This window comes from Salvia hispanica, chromosome 5, assembly GCF_029641045.1.
Source record: "Salvia hispanica isolate PSC_SH4W2 chromosome 5, Shi_PSC_v1, whole genome shotgun sequence".
Taxonomy (NCBI): domain Eukaryota; kingdom Viridiplantae; phylum Streptophyta; class Magnoliopsida; order Lamiales; family Lamiaceae; genus Salvia; species Salvia hispanica.
The window spans coordinates 31,959,027-31,980,792 of NC_142696.1; the positions used below are offsets into that span (position 1 = coordinate 31,959,027).

Genomic DNA, 21,766 nt, shown 5'->3' on the forward strand with positions numbered 1-21,766 from the left:
TTTTTGCGTGTAAGACACTTGCACTACTTACTTATATTCACCTAATATCTTTTTTGGGTAAATTTCACAGAAGAATACTCATTAGTCATTTGGAGGTTAAATTAGTTTAAGAATACACAATTCTTTTTTGGGTTGATTATAGATTCTATCCTAACCTTAAAATATTTTCAAATCTATCCAACACTTACAAATTATCAAATTTATACATAATTTTTAAAATCTTTATTAAATCTATAACCAAATTCAATTTCCAGTATCATATTAATGACATGGCATGCTAGAAAGCTTACGTAAATTGTGCAGATTTTTTACGTGATAGAAACTATGTGCTTTTGTAAGTGAGTGTTGCAGTTTTTTATGTTACTATATGGAGTAGTATATTTGTATGCAGTTTTATTATTTTTTATTTGGGAAATGACACCTAGAATTTTATTTGAGACATTGCATTAGCTTTTGGCATGCCATGTCACGAATATGATGTACAAGAAATTTAATCTTGTGAAATTTGATAGTAATTTTTGAAAATACTTACAAAGGTTGGGGTAGTATCTATATTTAGTCCTTCTAATGGTGAGACGGTTTAAGTAATTAGTCCTTTATACGATAATGTATGGAGAACTTGTTATTTTGTCTCATCTAATGATTCTGATGAATTATGTATGGCATTTCACCACTACCTATTGTTTTGGTTTGTTGAACAAATAAATGACATCCCCCCTCTTTGAATGCTCCGTGCCTCAAGGCTGAAGCCTGAATGCGACAACCAAAAATGTTCTAGTTTAGATAGACAACAGAGAGAGAGGATGGTAGAGTTATTGTGCAATACAGTAGTAAATTCTGACTTGTGCAATTCACAAATAAATTTCCAGCTGCATCTCAGTTTTTTCTCATTAAATTTGTGGCATATTCCATTCGAGATTGTAGCTACTACCACTTGACTAGTAGTGGGTAATATGAGTGGACCCCAGTTTTGTGGATGTATATACGCCACCTCCTAAGGATGGGTCCCACACGTCTCGAATTTGTACTGCGGCGTGGCACTCGTTCTTACTCATTATTAATCGAAAATTAAAAGAAAAAAAAAAAAGAAACCAAAGAAAATATACTATTCCATCCATCCCAAAATAGAGATTTTGGGAACAGTATGACCTTTTTGGTAAAATAGAAAAAATATAGAAAGAAAAAAATGATCAAAGTATTGTTAGTGGAGAATATGAACCACTCGTACAGAGAGAAAAGACTTGTCAAAAATAGAACGACGAACTAAAATATAAAAAGAAGACTATTTTTATGAGACGGATGAAGTAATTGAGACGCGTATACTAATATTCCCTTCATCCTTACTAGTTTGAACTGTAGTAGAACATTTCAAGATAGTAGTTAAATCGTTTTTTACTTTTTAATTTTCTCTTTTACTTTAGCTGGTTTAGGGGGTAGAGTTGCAAGAATGTATAAGGATCGATTCTCACTACTCCCGTGTGTAGTTGCAATATTTCTCAGGCACAAGTGTGAGACGATGGAAGGTGGGCTTCTGGCCGGACAGTGGCTAGCGTATCCTAATTGAACACCCCTTGCAATACTGTCGACCTGACAATATAAAATTTTGAAATAAATGTTCCAGTTTAGGTGGGACCGATTGAGTACTATAAATAGGGATATATGGTATGTGAAGAATTTGAAGAGAATAAAACTATCCACGCACAAGTGGTATAGCTACTTGGCTTCAATGGGCAACGATGAAGAGATGGATGTCTCCTCGTTGATCAACAATTTATACTCCCTATTTGACGATCAATATTTCAATCTCCACAACTCATTAAACCAGCCTCAGATTAATCAAAGGAAGAGGAAAGCAGCCGATTTGAGCACTTCTTCATCTTCTTCATCACCTCAACCAAACCTACTTAATGCTAATGTCAGCTTCTCTCCTTCCTACCTATTCAACATTTTGTTCAATTCAAATTAATTACTATATGAACTAATTATATATATGTGTGTGAATTATTACATCACATTACAGCGTCGTCGAGGAAGAAGAGCAAAGAAAGAAGACGAAGAAGAAGCAATTAAGAGAGGTGAAGTGATTCATGTAAGAGCCAAGAGAGGCCAAGCCACCGATAGTCACAGTTTAGCTGAACGAGTAAGTTTTTAAATTTATGTTCATTTATTAATTAAAAAAATAGTTAAATAATCATCTACATATATATCAGGTTAGAAGAGGTAAAATTAATGAGCGATTAAAGTGTTTGCAAGATATTGTTCCTGGATGCTACAAGGTATGTGTATGTATATATATATATATATTTTTCTTTTTAATTAATTAATTTGGATTTAGTGTTTTATAGTATGAAAACTAATTAATGAGATGAAATGAAACAGGCGATGGGCATGGCAATGATGTTGGACGAGATCATCAACTATGTGAAGTCGTTGCAAAATCAAGTGGAGGTACCAATTAATCAATTAAATAAATTAGAGTATATAGATAGTTAATTTCGTGATCCAATTGTGTTGACAGTTTCTGTCGATGAAGCTCGCAGCCGCAAGCTCCTTTTATGACTTCAACGCGGACACGGATGCCATGGAGGCAATGCAGGTGCACACTTGGTTCAGTCATCAACTATCGATCTCTATCACTCAAATTAAGTGCGATTTTTGACTTTTTTTCAATTTTCAGATGGTGAATGCATTAGAAGCAATCAAGGCCGAGAATGTAGTGAACCAAGGACTCTCTTCTGCAGCTCAACTAGGCTACTACTATCCACATCAACATTATTAATTCAATATTCTTTAATTTTCTATTAAAAATTTGTATAACCACTCATCTCTCTATATGGAAAAAAATGGAAAATATAGTGTTTGTTTTCTTCATCATCATATACTATGATATATATCTAATTGGATTGGTACTGGTTATCTTTATTGTATTAATTCATGAATATATATGCTTTTCTAATCTAATTTAAAAAATATATATAGAGGGTAAACTTAACAATTAACATGGAGTACTTCTATGTTTTGAACACGTTATAATTTGGTTAAATTTGATCCATATATGCGGATATGGACTCGGAATAATTATTTAATTTATTGGTTTGAGATGGACGCGTTCACTTCACTTGTTTGTCCTCACCAAATCCACACTCTGTTCATCAGTAGCTATCAACTTTGTATCAATAAAGAATATTTTAATATTTATGTCCAAAGGTAGGGCCTCATCAACAATTTGTTGAGTAATTATTGGTAGAAGAAATATCTTTTTCTTTTCTTTTTTAGACAAAGCGTTTGGTTGTTTTTCTTCAAACTATCCACACAAACTTACTTCATCAAGCCAGTAAATTTTATTTAGACGTAGTTTTGTATGTCAATTTCATATTTTTAATGCATGTATAGCTAGTTTACCAAAGGTGTGTTGATTTTTGTAAAAAGCGTAGCTCAGTTTGTGTGTAACTGAAAATATTGTGTTTAATTTGACGTTTCTATAAGTTATGGTGGAATAATCATTTTAGATTTGTGGTTAATTAGAACTATCGACGGTATTATGGAATACTACTACAGTAATATTTTAAGTGGTGGTTTCGATAAATGTGTGATATAAGCTACCTCAACAAACTATTAGAGGCATGGAGCAAATAACTAATAGGGGTGACAAATTTTTTTTTTTTATAAGCTAAAATGCTCAAGCCAAAAAAGTGGCGAGCCAAAGAGTACAACAGGAAAGTCCAGCAACAACCAAAACAATAAGGCCAAGCAAAACAAGTGCTAAACACCACAAAAGGAAAAACGCTACCAAACAAAGAGGTCCCTGAAAACGCATTCCACGCAGCACAACCAAAAGAGAGGAAAGAGCAACAAACAAGCAGAGAAAAGACAAGGAAAACGAACCGTAACACACACCCAAGTCAAGCCCAAAAAAGCAAGCAAGCACCTCTTTGCATCTTCTGTGGTCACAATGATTTGAAGTTTCATCCACGCAATCAGTCAAGAGACCCTTTTTTAGGGGAGTTTCAGCACCAGCCCTTTGCTCGGGTATCTTGGAGTCTTCCATCCTCTGATGTCACCAAAATTTTCCATTGCTTGCATCGGGGAAAATGGGAAATCGGGGCACCATCCTTTCACCCATATGCCTAAGCGCCAAAAAAGTCATCTCTTTTCGAATTTCCAATTAGGCTTGAAAGCTTGAAAGATAATCTTATTTCGAATATCCCAAATGGACCATGTGATGACGTAGAACATGGAGATCCATAGTTGCTTGTCAAAGTTTTTGAAAGGATCACCGAACCAAGAGAGAAGACACATCCTTATATGCTTGGGGAGGCAGAGAGACAAGTTCCACTGATTGCAACAATAATACCAAAATCTGCTGGATATCTTGCAACTAAAAAAGAGGTGATCAATGATTTCTGGTTCCTCCATGCATAGAACACATCGATCATCCTCAATGCCGCAAATTAACCTATATAATCTTTCTTTTGTATTGAGTCTTCCTTGGAGAATGAACTACAACTAAACGGGGTGACATAATTAACGTAACATTGACTCATATATTTGATACCCTTTAATTAATTTATTTATCGATTAATTTTATTTTAGTTCTTTGTTAATGCTTGTATTCTAATTGTCACATTAGATAGATCTATATTTCTGTAAATTTGTAATACGAATTAATAAAACTAATTAACGTTAACTACTATCGTAGTATATATCTTTATATTCTTAACCATATTCTCAACTTGTTAATGCATACTTAATTACGAGTATACTGATCAATTATTGAAATAGAAAACCTTAATTTATGTGCCAACACTATAACGTGAAATTAAATTAATGCTATTGTAACATAATTATCGTATTTTCTTAACCCTGCTGTTAACCTTATTTTATGTGCCAATATGATTACACTTACAAGCATATAAATATTTTGTTGGGGGCTCAAGTTCAATTAGTAATGAATGCGACACTATTACATGATCAGTCCACTACATATATCAAGAATAACAACTAACTATTCACCATTTAAAAAATTAAAGTAAAGATAAGAAATCTAATCTAGCTACAATGCACTAGAAATTAACCCTTTGATCACTTTACCCACTATAGTTAAATTCAAGTAGATATATATCGAGATGTGCAAGTGGATACCCAACAAATTAATAATGCAAAGTTCAAATCTGATGGATGTTGCCAATTCATGATATGAATGATTGAGATAGGGGATTTTTTTTCCTTGTATTTTTTGAATTGATTTATAAAATAAAGTAGATAGCTAGATGCAATGCATTGTCTTGAAAGGTGGGGTAGCCCTATATCAAAGAGGATGAACAATGTGTGTTTCCCTAATTTGATAAAAGATTATGAACCCACTTTATATTTTTCACTCAAAAAATTTCTCTCTCATGTGGAATTCCTTTTGACCAATTGCTATTTTGTTGTATGTCATGTTCTTTTGTGACATGGCATGTCCCCATTCTAACGAGTTTGATACATGTATTTATACTTTATAGTCGCTTTATATTCTTTCATGCGTTCATTACTCATCCTATCAACTGAATATATCAATGTCTTTAAGATATCTACACAAATTAAGAATTAATTATGGATTCATGTCAATTAACATTTCACAATAATTTGATATACATTTTTTAACATAAGTAAAAGATAGTATTTGTAAATGATCATGAAAATAGGTAATAGGACAAGATAAAATGGAATTTATATGGAGTATTTAGAGCATAAGATATTGTATATACGAAAATTCCAATGTTCCATATTATTTATCGACGGAACCTCAAAGCCCAACTCATATTAATAACATACATTTTGATCGTATGGTGATATAGATTTTAAAAAATTAATTAGGTTGATATTGTTTTTATAGTATAAAATGGCCACATCAAGAATAATACGCAGGAGTAAATAGGTGTTAGGTCATATGATGATGGGATATATCATATGCTAAATTCTTTTGTAAATAAGAAAATACGATATTAAATTATAAGGATTGAGTGCGACAGTTTTAACAAAGAAGAATAGGTTATAATTTTTAGGTGGACATGTTTTTTAGGTAATTGTTGAACATATTTTTATGGATGAAGAAGGTATATGCTATGTATACATGACTTCAATAGCTATAAACTATATATGTGGGTGAAAGTGAAATAAGGTAAATCTTAGAGCATCCGCAGCGGTTGAAGAGGAGGCGTCCATCCGTCCGTGCCGCTGAGCAGAGCTCGTCCGTCTGCCGCTGGAGCTCGTCCATCCGTGCCAGCGGCACAGCGCTGCTCTTAGCTAAGAGCACGTCCGTACCGCTGAGCAGCCCTACGTGCCGTTGGCCAATTCGATTTTTCTTTTTTTATAAAAAAAAATTCATAAATAATTCGAAATAATACCAAAAATAAAAAAAAATAAAAAATGGATTCCCAAAAAATAGAGCCGTTTATGGACGTTTTTTTTGGATTTTTGTGATTTTTTTTTAATCCCAAAATCATCTATAAATACAAACATTCATCATCCACTTTTCACATCAAATTATCTCTCATTCATACTTTTTCATACTAAATCATCTACATCTTACTTTCTCACCTAAACCCTCTCTAAAAAATTCAAAAATAGATTTCACCGATCTCATTGCGGAAGCGGAGCGCGAAGAACAAGAATATTATGAACAATATCGTGCCGCCTATGTCGCTGCCAATACCCTCGCCCCTCCTCCTCAACCAACTAGAGCAAAACGTCGCTACATCCCTCGTGATCGAGAGGGAACCCACGAAAGGCTCGTTGCCGACTATTTTTCCGACCAGCCGCGGTATCCAGAAGATTACTTTCGGCGCCGTTTTCGCACGTCAAAACGGTTGTTTATGCGTATTGTCAACACATTGTCCACCCGTGTTGAATACTTTCAATCAGGTGCAGACGCAACCGGTCGGCAAAGTCTCTCAGCGTTGCAAAAGTGTACTTGTGCCATTCGACAACTTGCTACTGGGCAAACGGCTGGTCTCTTCGACGAGTATTTGCATGTCAGTGAGTCAACTGGAATCCTATGCCTTAAGAATTTTTGCGACGGCGTTCGTTCTGCTTTCGGTTAGGAATTCCTTCGGGCACCCACCACCGATGATTGTCAACGGTTGCTTCGTCTTCACGAACAGTCCACGGTTTTCCCGGTATGCTAGACAACATTGACTGCATGCATTGTGTGAGATATATGGACCAATTGTGAATTGGGCTGAAGGAATTAATTGTGGGCTTAATTAATTCGAAGCCCAGATTCTATTATTTGTGGCCCAATGTATTGTGGCCCAAAACTTACCTGGGATTAACCGATGGCTGCCATGTGGCTGCCACCCAGATCGTGAATGAAGGACGTTGGATCTAGGCCATGGTTGTTGTGAGTGATTAAACTCGTCTCTCGCTTATCCGCCTCTCCATCTATTCATTCTAGACTCTCTCTCTCATCTCAGCCTTCTCTCTAGCGATTGCTCTCCCTCTCTCTTCTCTGGTTATCTTCTCCGATCATTTATGTGAGGAAGAGTGAGATCCTTTCAACGTTGTGTTGATGTGGTGGATCTGTTGGTGATCGAACGGTTGAGTTCTGATCTTTTGCATTCGGTGAAGTTTTGAGAAGATCTCGGTGTGTGAGAGACAATTGGTGATGTTCTGGCAGTGTTCTTGGTGATTGGGACGAGTCCTTGTGATTTCTGTGGTGAATCGCTTCTGTGAAGTAGTAATCGGTTAATCCCTAGGGTTTGGGGCTTGTTCAGTCTCACGGTGCTCCCTTGTGACTCGTGGTGCAGATTGTTCTTACTTCAGATCCTTTAGGGTCTGAGTTCTTATTATACTAATCGTTCTACTTAAGTGTGCAAGTCAAGATTCAAGAATATAGCTATGGAATCTGAACTAGTCAAGGGTTCAGATTAGAGCTAGGGTTTCTTTGTATCTTGTAGCATCTATAGATTGTTTAGTTCGATTGTATACCTTGTATCTTGACTTGTAACTCTGAGATTATCCAACTCAGAACAATTGCAATAAAGAGGTCCCGATAATTAGCGAATCCCGAGTGGTCTGATCCCTACACATTGGAAGTGGAAGAATTGTCCGACTGCTTAGAGGGGGCAATACTTAAGCGGCCACAAAGGCGGCGGCCCAATGCTTATCCTTGAAGCGGTCGCCGACTACCGCCTATGGATTTGGCATGCATATTTCGGTGTTGCCGGATCCAACAACGACTTGAACGTGCTATATTGTTCACCACTCTTCGATGATGTTTTGAATGGTGTAGCACCGGCGATCGACTTCACCGTCAACGGAAATGCATACCAAATGGGTTACTATCTCGCCGATGGTATCTACCCAAGGTGGTCGACTTTCGTGAAGTCGTTCAGCAATCCACAAGAGCAAAGACGGATTCTTTTTGCGCAGCGTCCAGAGTCTGCTCGGAAAGACGTCGAAAGAGCTTTTGGTGTCCTTCAAGGTCGATTCAACATTGTGAAGTCCCCTTTCTTGGCTTTGATACGTTAAGAATATCGTCGACATCATGTACACGTGTATTATCTTGCACAACATGATTATAGCTGACGAAGGACCGAGAACGACTAACTTTTACGACGAGGTTGAGCCGGAAGCTCAACCGCGAGGTCTTCCCCATGCCGAGGTGTGCATACGACGGTGAACGAGAGGATCGAAAGAAGACACACAATGCGCGATACAAGAGCCCACACTGGGCTACAAAAAGATCTAATCAATGACATTTGGGCGAAATTCGGCAACGAAGTGGGTCTTTTTAATTTTATGGATTTTAATTGTGTAATTTTTAATTTTTAGGATTTGAATTATGTAATTTTTAATTATTTTATAATTTGTAATAGTATTTCGGGTATTTTTAATGCATTTTAATATTATGGAAATGTTTTTATTAAATTGAATAATAGAATGGTGGGACCCTTGAGCTTGTCCTTAGCTAAGAGCACGGATATGGGTGTTGTGCTTTTAGCTAAGGATAAGGAGTAAAAGTGGATCCGGGTCCACTTCTGTGCTCTTAGCTAAGAGCACGGATGGGGATGCTCATCATAAAATTAAAACAATTAATGAAATTCTGATAAGGCCTAAAAGCGCATCCATCTAGCCCAATGGGCTGCTTCTAATCTAGGCCTAAACCCTATCTAATCTCTTGACCAAATAGTAGCAGGGACATGTTTTCATTTTTAGTTCAAAAAAGGGATAATAGTAAAAAAAAAAAAAAAAAAAAAAGCAGCATCAATTTCATATTTTTCCCACGAATTTCGAAAGTGGTGAAAAATACACGAACTTTGAAATTTTTAGTCCATTTCCAACAAATTTAATTTAACCAAACCGTGATGTCCATAGAATTTTTATTATTTTTTGTTTAACCACAATTCAAGCTTACGAAGGTAGAGTACATAGAATATAAGTTGGAAATTTTTAAAACAAAATGCAAATTCAAAGCAAATTCTAGTATAATTAGACCATGATCATTATTAACCAGTCAGGTTTGTACATGATTATCCCATGGAAAAGGAACCTAAGATTTGATCACCATAATATAAAACCATATTAGCAAAAGTTGCTATATTTTTTTTGACAACATTTAAAGCTCGTGTAATGTTTTATAATATTCAAACTTCGTGTATTTTTTCACAAAGTAATGGTCAGCCGCTCAGGTGGCATGGGCATCCCAGTGAGTCAAGTTATCAAGTAGGATTCAATTTGGGTGAAATTGACTACAAACTCAAAGTTCATGTATTTTTTCACCATATATAACGTTTGTGGTGAAAACATTAATTAACTAAAAATTGATAGCATATTTTTTACTTATTATCCCTTCAAAAAATTGTACAAGTGGTTTTTACTGCTCTACACAAATGAACCTAGTTACTTCCAACTTATGGTACAGCAAAACTTTATTTTATTCATTCCATTGAATCAAATTTTGTACTATTTAAACTGAGGCATTTTATCATTTTTTCATATGGAGTGCCGATGTTACTTGTTGAGGTGGAATCTCCAATATATTCAATTCATTATTATCACTTTCAGCACTAAATATTTTACCAAGTCAAAATTAAAATTTTTCATGACAAATGTATAGGCTTTAAAAGTTTAGTAAAATTGGGATATAGTATCATTCAACAATTCATTGTGGACCGAAAAGGTTCACTTCTCAACAACATTTAAAGAATTATGCCAACACTGTAAATGTAAATTGTAGCAGTAAACATTTTAATTTCAATCAAATTCTAAACCCAATTCCATCCAACTATCTTTTTTCAGACCACTGGCTTGTACAATTTCTCCACCATTTTCCGGTACTCTGCAAACCAAAAAATCATAACAAAAAGATTTTAATTCACTAGTATTATCAACATGTATTTGATAATATTAACCCAGTCATGCGTATATAAATATTTATACCTTCTTGGTTGCTCCAAAGGGCTGCTGCCTGGGTATTAAGTGGTGAGCTTATGTTGGGCTCTATTCATATACAACCATTGCTCAGTTAGTATCACAATGAATATCAATAAACAACTACATTTACACATCAATAAACATTGTTGATGTATTACCTCCAAGCAAGCTCTGAATCGACAGCAAGATAGTTCTAACGTCATACGCGGATGACCACTTATCCTGCAAATATTACACTACACACAGTGAGTTTTGGCTGACAATGAAGAAAGAAGACAAAGCTAATCGTGAGTTATAGTAGTAATGGTAACCTGCAATATGTCCAAGCATATGTTCCCATAAATATCGACGTTCGGATGGAAGCAAGATGTCTCGAATTTGACCTTGGGAGCCTTGAAAGGATACTCCGAAGGGAAGGACAGTGACAGCTTGTAATCAGTTCCTTCAAAGACGGTATCTTTGCTGCCGCTGATCGTCCCTTTCCAGCAAAATATGTTGTCTTCCTCGGGGAAGGCAGATATCCCAGAATCACCACCCATCTAAGGATTATTAAAAGCAAATTGGAATGAGTATTAGAGCTTACAAAGACGCAAATAAATGTTGCACCATATGACACAAAGCAATAGTTCTTACCATCAGTGCCATTAGCTCAGACTGCAATCTGTTTCAATGAACAAACTTGAGACAGTTAGTCATCGACATTATAAAAGAAGGCGAATGGATCAAGTCCGTAGATATGCAGGTCAAATGGATAACAATAAACAAGAAATGAACAAACTTAAAGGAGAAAATTTCCTAAATTACTAAATAAACAGCTATCATCATAACCAACTTGATAGAGCAAGCACAGAAGCAGAGATTAGCATCAACGAATAGGCAACTCTGAATAGCCAAATTTGGTGCAATTTATATACTACATTATTTTGATCTAATCCAATAAAAGGAATCTAGCTCTATCCCATCAAGAATGATGTTTGCAATCCTCAAATTCATGCATATAACAAAATTGGGCATCGAGCTCTATCCCATCAAGAATAACATTTTCTTCAATAATATATGTAATTAGATTAGTCATGTTATTATCAGATTAAATCTGCATAGAATAATTTACCACAGACATAAATACCCTTTTCAAGCCAAAGTACTCATCCATGTTCATTTACCCTAGATTTCAATTGTAAATGCATCGCACATTGTAATCCACAATACACAACGATTTTAATTAATTCGATACATTAAACAACAATAGGGAATTTATATGGGTAGATCAAGCAAAAGAATGCACAAGAGTTCCCTCTTTCTTTTTCCAGAGAAACTACGAAGGCCTAAATTGAAACCCTAAACACAACAAATTGATCATCTGGCACACGAGTTGAGGAAATCGGATCTTAAAAATTGAAAAGGAAGAGAGGAATAATCTGAAGAGTACCTTTTCAAAACGGACTGAGTATCAACGGTTTTGGCGGCGGGAACAGCCTGCTTGGGAGGAGCGGCGGCGGCGGCTGGGGTGTTAGGGTTGCTGTCCTGGTGGTGGGTGGTGGCCATCGGAGAAGAGAATGAGGAATTTCAAGAGAATGAGATTCAGAGATGAAAATTGTGTGCAAATCGGAGAAGAAGAGGCAGTTTATGGAGAGAGAAAGGGGGATCTGTCACTACTTCTTCCGCGATCGCAGAGAATGAGAGAATTGAGAGAGAGGGATGATGAGAGATGATGAGAGAGTGGGTTTATAAAAGAAAGGGGCTTCTCGATTTTGAACGTTACAGCAAAGGTATGCCTGTGTTTAACGGCTAGTTTTTCCTCCATTGCTAATTAATGGTCTTCTTTTTTTCATTTTTTTCTGTTTCTTAAATTAATCAACTTCTATTTTACCCAAACTTTTGTTTCCTACTATGACATTCGTTATATTAAGTTTTAATTATTTTTTTTATTTCTTCCACTTTATTAATTTTTTAATTCAAAATCGTGTCATCTTGATGTTATGAACTACGTACTTATTTCCTTCTTCGTTCATTTCGAAAAAGTATGAACATTCTAATTTTAGTAATCCAATTACACTAATAATGATGTGGACTCCCATTACATTATTAATTTATCAATTATGCGTTAAAATACGTGCTAATCAATTATTTTTACAGGACTAAGTACTATTATAATAGTAATAATTATTATTATTATTATGTCATGGGAACTGGGCCTGTTTTAATTAGGTTTTGGGCCCATTAATCAGGGTGAAAGATTGACCCTGGTATAATATGCAACAATTAACCCTAAGAATAAACTCTTAATTAGAAACTACTATAAATTAATTTTTTGTAAAAAGTTTATGCACCTATTCGGATATAAAATTGTTAATGTAGTATATGTAAAATTAAAGTAGCATCCAAAACACTGAAAAGTGAGAATGTTCCAGGTGAAATTGTTGACTTTCTCCTACATAGAATAAATAAATAAATAAAATCAAACTAAAGTAAAAGAAATATTTTATTTAATGTTTTGAATACAGATCACAAACCCTACACTCACGAATAATGAATCGTTCGAATTTTCGATTTATTTACTGAAGAAAAAGTATTATACCAACTAAATTTGTGAAAACTAATAAACAAGTTGTGTTTTATATATTGAAGCAGTACGTAGGAGCGAGCGCTCCACAAATTAACAGAGACCTCATTTGATAGCTATCACATAAAATGGTTAATCTCACAACCAATAGGCCGATTGAAACAAATAGAAATCAAGAAATACAAGTGAAAGTTACAAATACAACACTCATTATTAAACAAATTTATTAAGGGGGTGGGTGGTATCCTAGAAATAGGGTGAAATTGCATTATTCACATTATCTTTTCAGAGTGTGGTAGCTATGAAAACAATCTCATGATCGGTACAAAGTAGGTGGTTTTCCACTCCCCCCACACCCCATATATTGTTTATCTATGTCTTTGATAGGGTTCTCGATCTAGCAAATCTCATCGAAAATCATATTCAATATATCTTTCCTAATTTTATTTGATTTAGCGTCTCTTATTTTAGTTAGTTATCTTTAGTTATTTTCCATATCTTTTGTAATCTTTTATTTTAATTATCTTCTTGATTAGTAAGACGTGTGTTAGGGTTTAGAATTCTATCGTATTTTCATTCATTGAGAAATAAAGTACTATAAACTTATTTTCATTCCCGGTTCTGGCGGAAATCACCCCTAACACCTCAACTAGGGTTTATCCTTTCTTCTATTTGTTCGTTCAATTCATGGTGCTCAGACTCGATTGGTCAAGAACCTATCAACTGGTGCTTTCAAGAACCTATCAGTCTTCCTGATAACACAATCACGCTCAAGGGCAGATATTAGGGGAGTTGGTTTTCCCCTTGTACTCCCTTTGTCCCACAAAAGATGTCACACTTGTGGGACGACACATGATTTTAGGAGGTTTTGTTCTGTATGTTAAATGGAGAGAGAAAATGTGATTTTTATATTCATGTGAGAGAACTTTTTCCAAAAAAGGAAATGTGACATCTTTGGTGGGATAAACTAAAAAGGAAAGTGCGACATCTTTTGTGGGACGGAGGGAGTACCAAACACCAAATACTACTATCCATGTGTTCATGAAAAGCCCACATGATGTCGGCCGGAACGTGGGGGCCGCTAAGGCGACGGAATCGCCTTTTGCTGCAACGAAAAGCCCAATATCTCCACTCCCATGAAAATTACTTTTCAAGATACCACCCGCTCTCTAAGAGTAAAAGATCTAAGAACAGTAAGGTTCGGTCTAGAACAGACACTTGTCTTTCAAAATTCACACTTTTATCGAAGATTTCTAAGGGAGACTAGCGACAAAATCCCAAACCCTAGATCTGCCTATGAATTTTCAGCCAATTCACATGACCTTGCAAAACCCTCACACAAGATGATAAATCTTGAATTGTTGAATAATTTAACATGTAAGAATAGTTTACGATAGCTATTGACATTAACATCTAATCTAAGATTTTTACAATAAAAATAATATACACACATTTAAAGAAATTTCAAATGAGTGTTAGGATTCAAAATATTTGTTATTGTTTGCATTTTCCAATTCATTTATATGTTAGTATTATATTTCATTAACAAAAACTGAACATTCATGTGTATTAAATACTCCCTCCGTCCCAGATTTATAGTCACATTTAGTTATGGCACGGGTTTTAAAGAATTGGTGGAGTGTGTAATTAATGAAGTGAGATAGTGGAGTGTGTAATAAATGAAGTAAGATGGAGGAGTGAGATGGTGGAGTGTGTAATAAATGAAGTGAGATGATGGAGTGTGTAATAAATGAAGTGAGTTGGTTGAAGGTGGGTCTCTTTTTGACTTTTTTGGTTTTTTAATTTTGTTTTGGTTTATTTTTGTGTTGATAATGACATTTGAGTGTAATTTCAGTGAATAATAGGGTAAAATTTTATGTCCAAATATGAAAAATTCTAAATGTGACTATAAATGTGGGACGGACTTTTATGGCAAAATGTGACTATAAAACTGGGACGGAGGGAGTATAAAAAGAAGATTATTGTTATAGTTATATAACAAAAGAATAATTATTGAAGTAACAAATCAGTTGTTTAAGATGGAAAAATAAACAAAGAGTGCACCTAAATTCAACCATCGATTCTCGAGGCAACCTTGGATATTGGACAACCTTCTCAAGTTGTGGTGCTATTCAGATTATAATTTTATTGGGTCATAAATTGTCAATCCTAATCATCTAAATTTAATGGATTATTTAGGTCAGCCACGAGTTTCAGGCTGGACTAACATCTCTACTCTTTTGCTTTAGGTTTTATGACACTCACCATGAACCTCTCAAAAGTTATTTAAGATCATTTGTCTATTTTTCCCTTTTTCAAATAGACAAATGAACATAAATTAAAAGATCACATTCCCATAATGAACTCAAAATCTTTTTTTTTCTTTCTTTCTCCCTTAATAAAGCTTCAGTTCCTCAAACTTTGGTATTTAAGTTTCATTGTTAGTCATGCAGAAATTAGATGCGTCCATTCTTGACACAAGATTTTATAGTACGGAATAGGTTGCTATTTATACCTATCGTGTTGGCCCGAGAAATATTCAGTTTGTTATCACATCAACAAAATAATACTCCAACGATTTACTTTTACATTACTTACTAAAAAAACGCTCTGAATTTTAAGTAGTTATAATTCTCTCATATTTACGTTTATTGTAATAATGCTCTGAACAAAATACATATGGTGGAAGAACACAAGGAGAGGAAACACATATGATCAAATTTATCATTAATGTCAAAGATGCAGCAGCTCAATTTATAATAATAAATAAATGAATGAATAGAATTGAACTCAATTCTTCATACCTATACCTATTTTACAGACTGGACTGGACCACAAATGAGATTCCCACAATTTCTTATATTCTAAAATGAATTTCTCAAATACCTTCTATAATTGAGAATACTGTAAAACTATGAGATAGACCTACTATGACACATATGCACAACCCTTTCCCCTTCACCATTTGAGCTACTCTATAATTTCTACAAATTTACAGGGGCTATTTAATTTTGTAAGGCATATACTTGTGTACATAAAGCAACTATATGCTATCAATAGCCAAAGAAGCTGAATGAGATGCAGCAAGAAGTGCTGCTCCAATACCTGATCCGTCGTCCATCACTCTAATTAAGACATTCTCAGCCACGTCTTCGCCTAATATTTCTCCCATCGCTTCATTTAGATACTCTCTGAACATTGTATAGTTTGTATACAAGCCCCCCTCGACTGCTACTACTGTTCGTCTCATCTTACTCTGGCTTCCACCTTTAGCTTTACTACTACTCGCAGTTCCACCATTCCTGTCCCACCCAATCTTCTTTAATAATCCTACAATACCTGCAGCAGCCAATCTCGCTGCTCTGCGAGTTACCACATCACACACTTTTACAACAAGCTTCCGAACATTAAGAGGAACATCAGGGATCTGAAAGGAAAAATCATCATTAAGAAGAATAAGAATTAGTGGTTGAAACATTTACGGTTTGAATAACTAATGTGACGAAGGAGGGTCCACCTGCAGAGTGTCTCTTAATATCCTTGCAACCTCCATCAAGTTTGGGGAATCATCCTCATGCATCGCGGCAATCATGGGTGTCCTAAAAAGTTCATAACCAATCAGATAACAATTCAAAGTTCAAAATATAGTAAACAATAAATAATAAATAAAAATGTGTAGATGCTAGATACAGAAGTGATGAAGGCCTCAACCTCAAGGCAGGCAGCAGAAAACAGCACATATTCAATTTGTATACAATTATGAAAATCGTGCAGTAAACTTGCTTCCAGTCATAAGATAAAGTTAAGCTTCTGATTCATAGAATTCAGTCTGTCGGTCCAGGATATAATTGGCTGGCCTAAAATGTGGCTTATGTGTACGTTTTTGCATCTTTTTAATGTGTATAAACAAACATACTTTAAATAATGATGCGTTTTTAACTCATAAAAGCATCTTTAACTTTCTTCGTATTTTTTTCTACCAAACTGAGCTAGCCTAATCTTTCACAGGTTTCTAAATTTATGCATAGAAAATAATTAACTTAACGAAGGAACACCACAAAGTCCGCTCACGTAAAGTCGTAAACTACAACTCATCTTCTCCCATTTAATAACACATTATGATTGTTGTAGATGTGAAGAAGATATACATAATTGCTTTCTGGCAATAAAAAGAGTAACATATATGCCCATGCAGAGAGCACTATATACTGTGGTTTTTAATATGCTATTTTACAGTTGGGGAATATTAACTCTAAAAATGATATCATTACCTCAAGATGAAAGGAACAAGTAATCCGGAAGAAACGGGTCCAAAAACATCCGATTCCTGAGACATCCGAAGAACTACTCTTCGGACAATGTCTCCTAGATACATTCCTGAGATCATTTTCTCAAATCCCTACAGCATGATTTTCATAAGTCATCCATCGACAAAGCATAAACTCAGTGTATAATGCATGGTCAATTGATAAATCAGGGAAAAGGCCCAGGAAGAAGGCTAATGCTACCTGATCATTTGGGTTGGGACTTTCACAATCCAAGTCAACATCATATGATGTTCTTGGCAAATGAGATGACCAAAAGTTTCCCCATTCCATGTTGACAACCTACGACATAGAAGGATATATAAAGCCAAGATTGACGAGCACGCACGTAAGTCTGCAACATCAAATCATTATCTAATCAATGGATTGAAAACTTTACCATGGCTCCTGACGTTGAAAGCAGGCCTTGGCATTTAATAATGGCATCTGCACGCTCCAAATAACAGGCATTGGTGCCTGTTCCAAAAATCACAGAAGCTACAGTGTCTTGATCATGATAATGTCCAAGAGCCAACGTTCCTACAGTGTCGTTTACCTGGCATAAACAAGAATAAAGTTAAATTATACAACTGCAAGCGTAGAAACAGAGAAACAGACAAATGGCAGAAAAAATCGTATGTGGCAGCAAAAAACAACACAAAAATTTCAGAAATAAGACACTAGCTCTTGAGCAAGCTACACAAGAGAATGTATATAACTTGGTGTTGCTATGGAAACATGGAACTACGATTCCAGCAAGGGCTTGAAGAATAACAACTAGTAATAAAGAATGGATCGAATAGACAGCAGAAAAACTACTTAATGCAGTGTAGCTCACCATAATGAAATTTCAAAAAAAGGCATATTTGCCCTCCCTGTGGTCAAATGAAATAAAAGCAACATTTGTAAAATTCTTTTGCACAATTTTGCAAGAGAAAAAAACTCCTCCACAAACAGTCATGTAAATTGGACCTGAATAACCCAAGACCCAACATAAAAAAATTTTATTTCCCCTTGTACAAGCCTTTCAGATTAACATACTTCATGCATAAGTAGACGAAATATAGATCTTACCAGAGCAGCCACTCGCATATTCAGGCCATTTCGAGACATTGCCTCCTGTAAGCACTGAGACACATCTCGACCAACCTGCAATGAAGTGTTATGAATATAAGATCTTCTCGCACAGCAACTTTGATGCAACAGATGAACAAGAAATCATTTATTTCAATCTTCTATTATTTTAGTTGAATAAAGACCTAAATCCACCTGTTATAATAACAAGACAGTAGTAAGCAGCAGCAGAACCAACCATGCAATAATTCCCTGATATTAATAAAATGGTCTTTTAAAACACATTTATGAGAAGGGACAACCGGACAAGGGAGGATGATTATATTTTTCTCCAACTAGTTTTACGCCAATGAGAATGACGTGTGAGTTGTGAGTAACTAAGAAGGGAACCAACCATGTCTTGAATAGAGAATCCTTTGGTCCATTTTAGTAAAGTCCCCGTCGATGAAGAATTTTGTTTCACAGGAAACGAAAATGTGAAGCCAAGTTCTCGTGTTTCCTCTACCGAAGGCTCAGAGACATTTTCTTCCCTTTCAACAAAATCCTTTAATTTTGTTGCAATGAAATCAAAAAGCTCCTGAAAGTAGAAAATGGATAGAACAAGAAACATCCGATATTACAAATCTCACTCACCAGCACAGAACTAAAAATGGAAGTGAGACATAAAGATCAGTCACCTCAGTTGTGCTTGTCATTAAATGTTGTGGAATGGGTTGTCGCTCAACATTGTGTTCAATTATAGTAGATCTCTGGCCTCCTAACTTAACCCGCAAGACTCGGAAATTAGTACCACCAAGATCTAGAGCATAATATATCCCTTTCTCCGTCCTGGAAATTTGATTTTTTTTTTTTATTACATGGTGAGATATACTTATAATCATAATATAGGAACAATTTCAATCAAGTAGCAACAATATTAACCAAGAAAGCTCATCAACATGATGCTAATGAATGGAAATCTACGAAAGCATGGCTCTGCAGATACACCCTGCATTATGGCATAATCATCGTATTTGCAGTAAAATGTGGCAATCATCCCAAAAAAAAGAGCTCACGTCTAACTTAGGCTTTCCGAGCAGTGCATTTAATAATACAAAAGGAAAATGCATTCATCACTTACCAAAATTACAAAGAAAAGAAAGTAAAAATCAAGTAAACCAGGAGATAGGAAGAATGGTTTGATCCACGCCAAGAGAGTACAGAGTAACAAAAACTGAGCAATTTTCACTTGTGGAGGTAAGGAAAATGATCATCATGTAGTACATTGAAGCAACGCACGTTTGCTAAAAGTATAGGCAGAATAGCAGACCAATTGCACTAAAAACAGATGGGGAAAAAAAACAGTAGCATACGCGGTCTCATTAATACCAGACCTCCTTCGGCAAGTAATGAAACACGAAAAGATAGACTCCAACCAGCACAATAATGATAAATTATTCATCAGCCTTGAAGTCAAATTTCAATTTCAAATCATCTTAGCAATAAAAACAGGGATGAATAAATCGAAAAATTGAACTCCAATAACATATGCTAGGTCTTAGAAAACAACAACCATTGCATCATTTCAGAAATCAAGGCAGAAACTTCAAAATCAATTACATAATCGAATAGAATCAGCATAGAAATGGAAGCAAAACCAAGGAAAGGTGTACAAAAAAAGAAACATGCAAGAGATGGAGAGGGAGGGTGAAGCATTAGGGGGTTTACCCAGTGGGAAGATTATGCACATATGTGAGAAGCATCTTAAGCTTGGAGCCGCCCTCAGAGGCGAGGCCAGCGTGCATCTCAACCGCCATAGCATCGACAACCTGGCGCAAGCGCCCTACAGGGGTGGCGCATCCCTCCTCCAGCTCCTCCAGCAGCGTGACCACCTTCCTCCACCCCCGCCTCCGCCTCATCCGCCGTCTCACCATCACCGCCGCCGTGACGCAGGCCGCCGCCGCACACGCCGCCGCCAAGGCTACCCCCACTTTCCCCATAGAACACGCCGCCAGTCCCCTATTTGCACTCTCAGCCAACCAATTCGCCTATCTGAGTCCAACGCAATCGAAATCAATCACCATAGCCAACCGAATTAGGCTTGGCTCCGCCGTTTCAGGAAATTGCGATTCCACAATAGTGAGGCAGCCTGGGTTTGAAAGCAGAACAACCGGCGTCGAGGGTGTGGCGAGATTGCGTGAATTTCAAAAGTTGTCGCTTTTTGCGACTGTGGAGAAACGCAGAAGAGTAGAGAGAGAGGAGAGAGGGGGGAAATTGGTGGGAGTGTGTTGGAAAGCGAACTGTTGGGTACTTATAAGAGAGAAGAAAATGACTAAACTAACCTTGGCAAACGCTGGAATGCCTGATTTGTTCACCTTTTTGCTGGATTCTGGTTTGACCACGCCTCAAATGACGCTTTTGCCACTGCCTTTTAAGGAATGGAATGGGCCGCGCTAGGTTTTTGCCATCTACTCTTCATAATCATCGTCAACTTGTATTTTCATTCCCAAAATCGTCTCCATTTTTCTTTTTCATTTCGCTAATTCACTATAAATTTAATTGTTTCCATATTCTGCTTTATTCTTGGAATTTTCAATATTTCATTTTCTCTACTTTCGAGTCTACTTACCAAAATAATTTTACATTATAGGCACCTTTTTTCTAAAATCCGATGATTCGATAAATCTCACATCTGTATTTGTATATACATAATATAGGAGTTAATTATGAAAATTAGTCGGTGTTTTTTCGGGGCAATCTTCTTTACGTTTGTTAATACCTTTAGTTTTTGTTTGTTATTGTCATTATAGTATAATTTAATGCTCCACGTTATGGGGCAATATTTTCTTATACTAATAACTATCATTTTGATTTTTGATATCGTGCTTATTAATTTTGATTTTGTTTAAATGTTTGACTTCTGGTTGTATAGGAAAGAATCACATTAAATTCTCTAGCAAAAGTTAATTATAGTCTTGTAGGATTGTACTAATATCACAATCACTTTTAGGAAAGAATCACATTAAATTCTCTAGCAAAAGTTAATTATAGTCTTGTAGGATTGTACTAATATCACAATCACTTTTAAAATGATAATGTACTATCGATGAGAATGCTTAGATTTATTAGCAAATTCAATCTTATTGTGACAGGCTTGCTTGTTTATGTATAGTAGATTTGCTAGATTATCTTTGATTTCATATCACATATTGCTTGGAACCATATGACGAGTTGCTTGCCTATGAATCGCAGATTACTTCTATGTATATCGCAGATTTTGCTTGTCTAGGTTGTCATTTTAATTATGATATCATTATATTGCTACAATTTCGTATGCAGATTGCTTGTCTATATATCATAGATTGCTTGTATTAGTTATCATTTTAATTATAGTATTACTATAATGCACCCCTAGTATTGTAGATTT

The 21,766-nt window shown here is 35.7% G+C and overlaps 3 protein-coding genes across 3 annotated transcripts; 1 reads left to right on the top strand and 2 right to left on the bottom strand.

Moving 5' to 3' along the window:
• The first annotated feature begins 1,671 nt into the window (after positions 1-1,671).
• Positions 1,672-2,871, top strand: LOC125191130 (transcription factor BEE 3-like). Its single transcript, XM_048088603.2, has 6 exons — positions 1,672-1,915; positions 2,021-2,140; positions 2,211-2,276; positions 2,380-2,448; positions 2,519-2,596; positions 2,678-2,871. Exons 1-6 carry the CDS (start codon positions 1,727-1,729, stop codon positions 2,777-2,779), a joined length of 624 nt encoding a protein of 207 aa, XP_047944560.2. The 5' UTR covers positions 1,672-1,726; the 3' UTR covers positions 2,780-2,871.
• Positions 2,872-10,101: 7,230 nt separating this feature from the next.
• On the bottom strand, positions 10,102-12,131 carry LOC125187411 (ubiquitin-conjugating enzyme E2 19-like). Its single transcript, XM_048083999.2, has 6 exons — positions 11,849-12,131; positions 11,053-11,080; positions 10,731-10,958; positions 10,578-10,641; positions 10,426-10,485; positions 10,102-10,324 (listed from the first exon to the last, which is right to left on the bottom strand). The coding sequence occupies exons 1-6, from the start codon at positions 11,962-11,964 to the stop codon at positions 10,281-10,283; spliced, it is 540 nt and encodes a 179-aa protein (XP_047939956.1). The 5' UTR covers positions 11,965-12,131; the 3' UTR covers positions 10,102-10,280.
• A 3,548-nt stretch (positions 12,132-15,679) lies between these two features.
• On the bottom strand, positions 15,680-20,631 carry LOC125190253 (hexokinase-3). Its single transcript, XM_048087501.2, has 9 exons — positions 20,068-20,631; positions 19,038-19,188; positions 18,755-18,937; positions 18,361-18,435; positions 17,687-17,842; positions 17,491-17,589; positions 17,254-17,381; positions 16,500-16,581; positions 15,680-16,409 (listed from the first exon to the last, which is right to left on the bottom strand). The coding sequence occupies exons 1-9, from the start codon at positions 20,337-20,339 to the stop codon at positions 16,026-16,028; spliced, it is 1,530 nt and encodes a 509-aa protein (XP_047943458.1). The 5' UTR covers positions 20,340-20,631; the 3' UTR covers positions 15,680-16,025.
• Between the last annotated feature and the right edge of the window lie 1,135 nt (positions 20,632-21,766).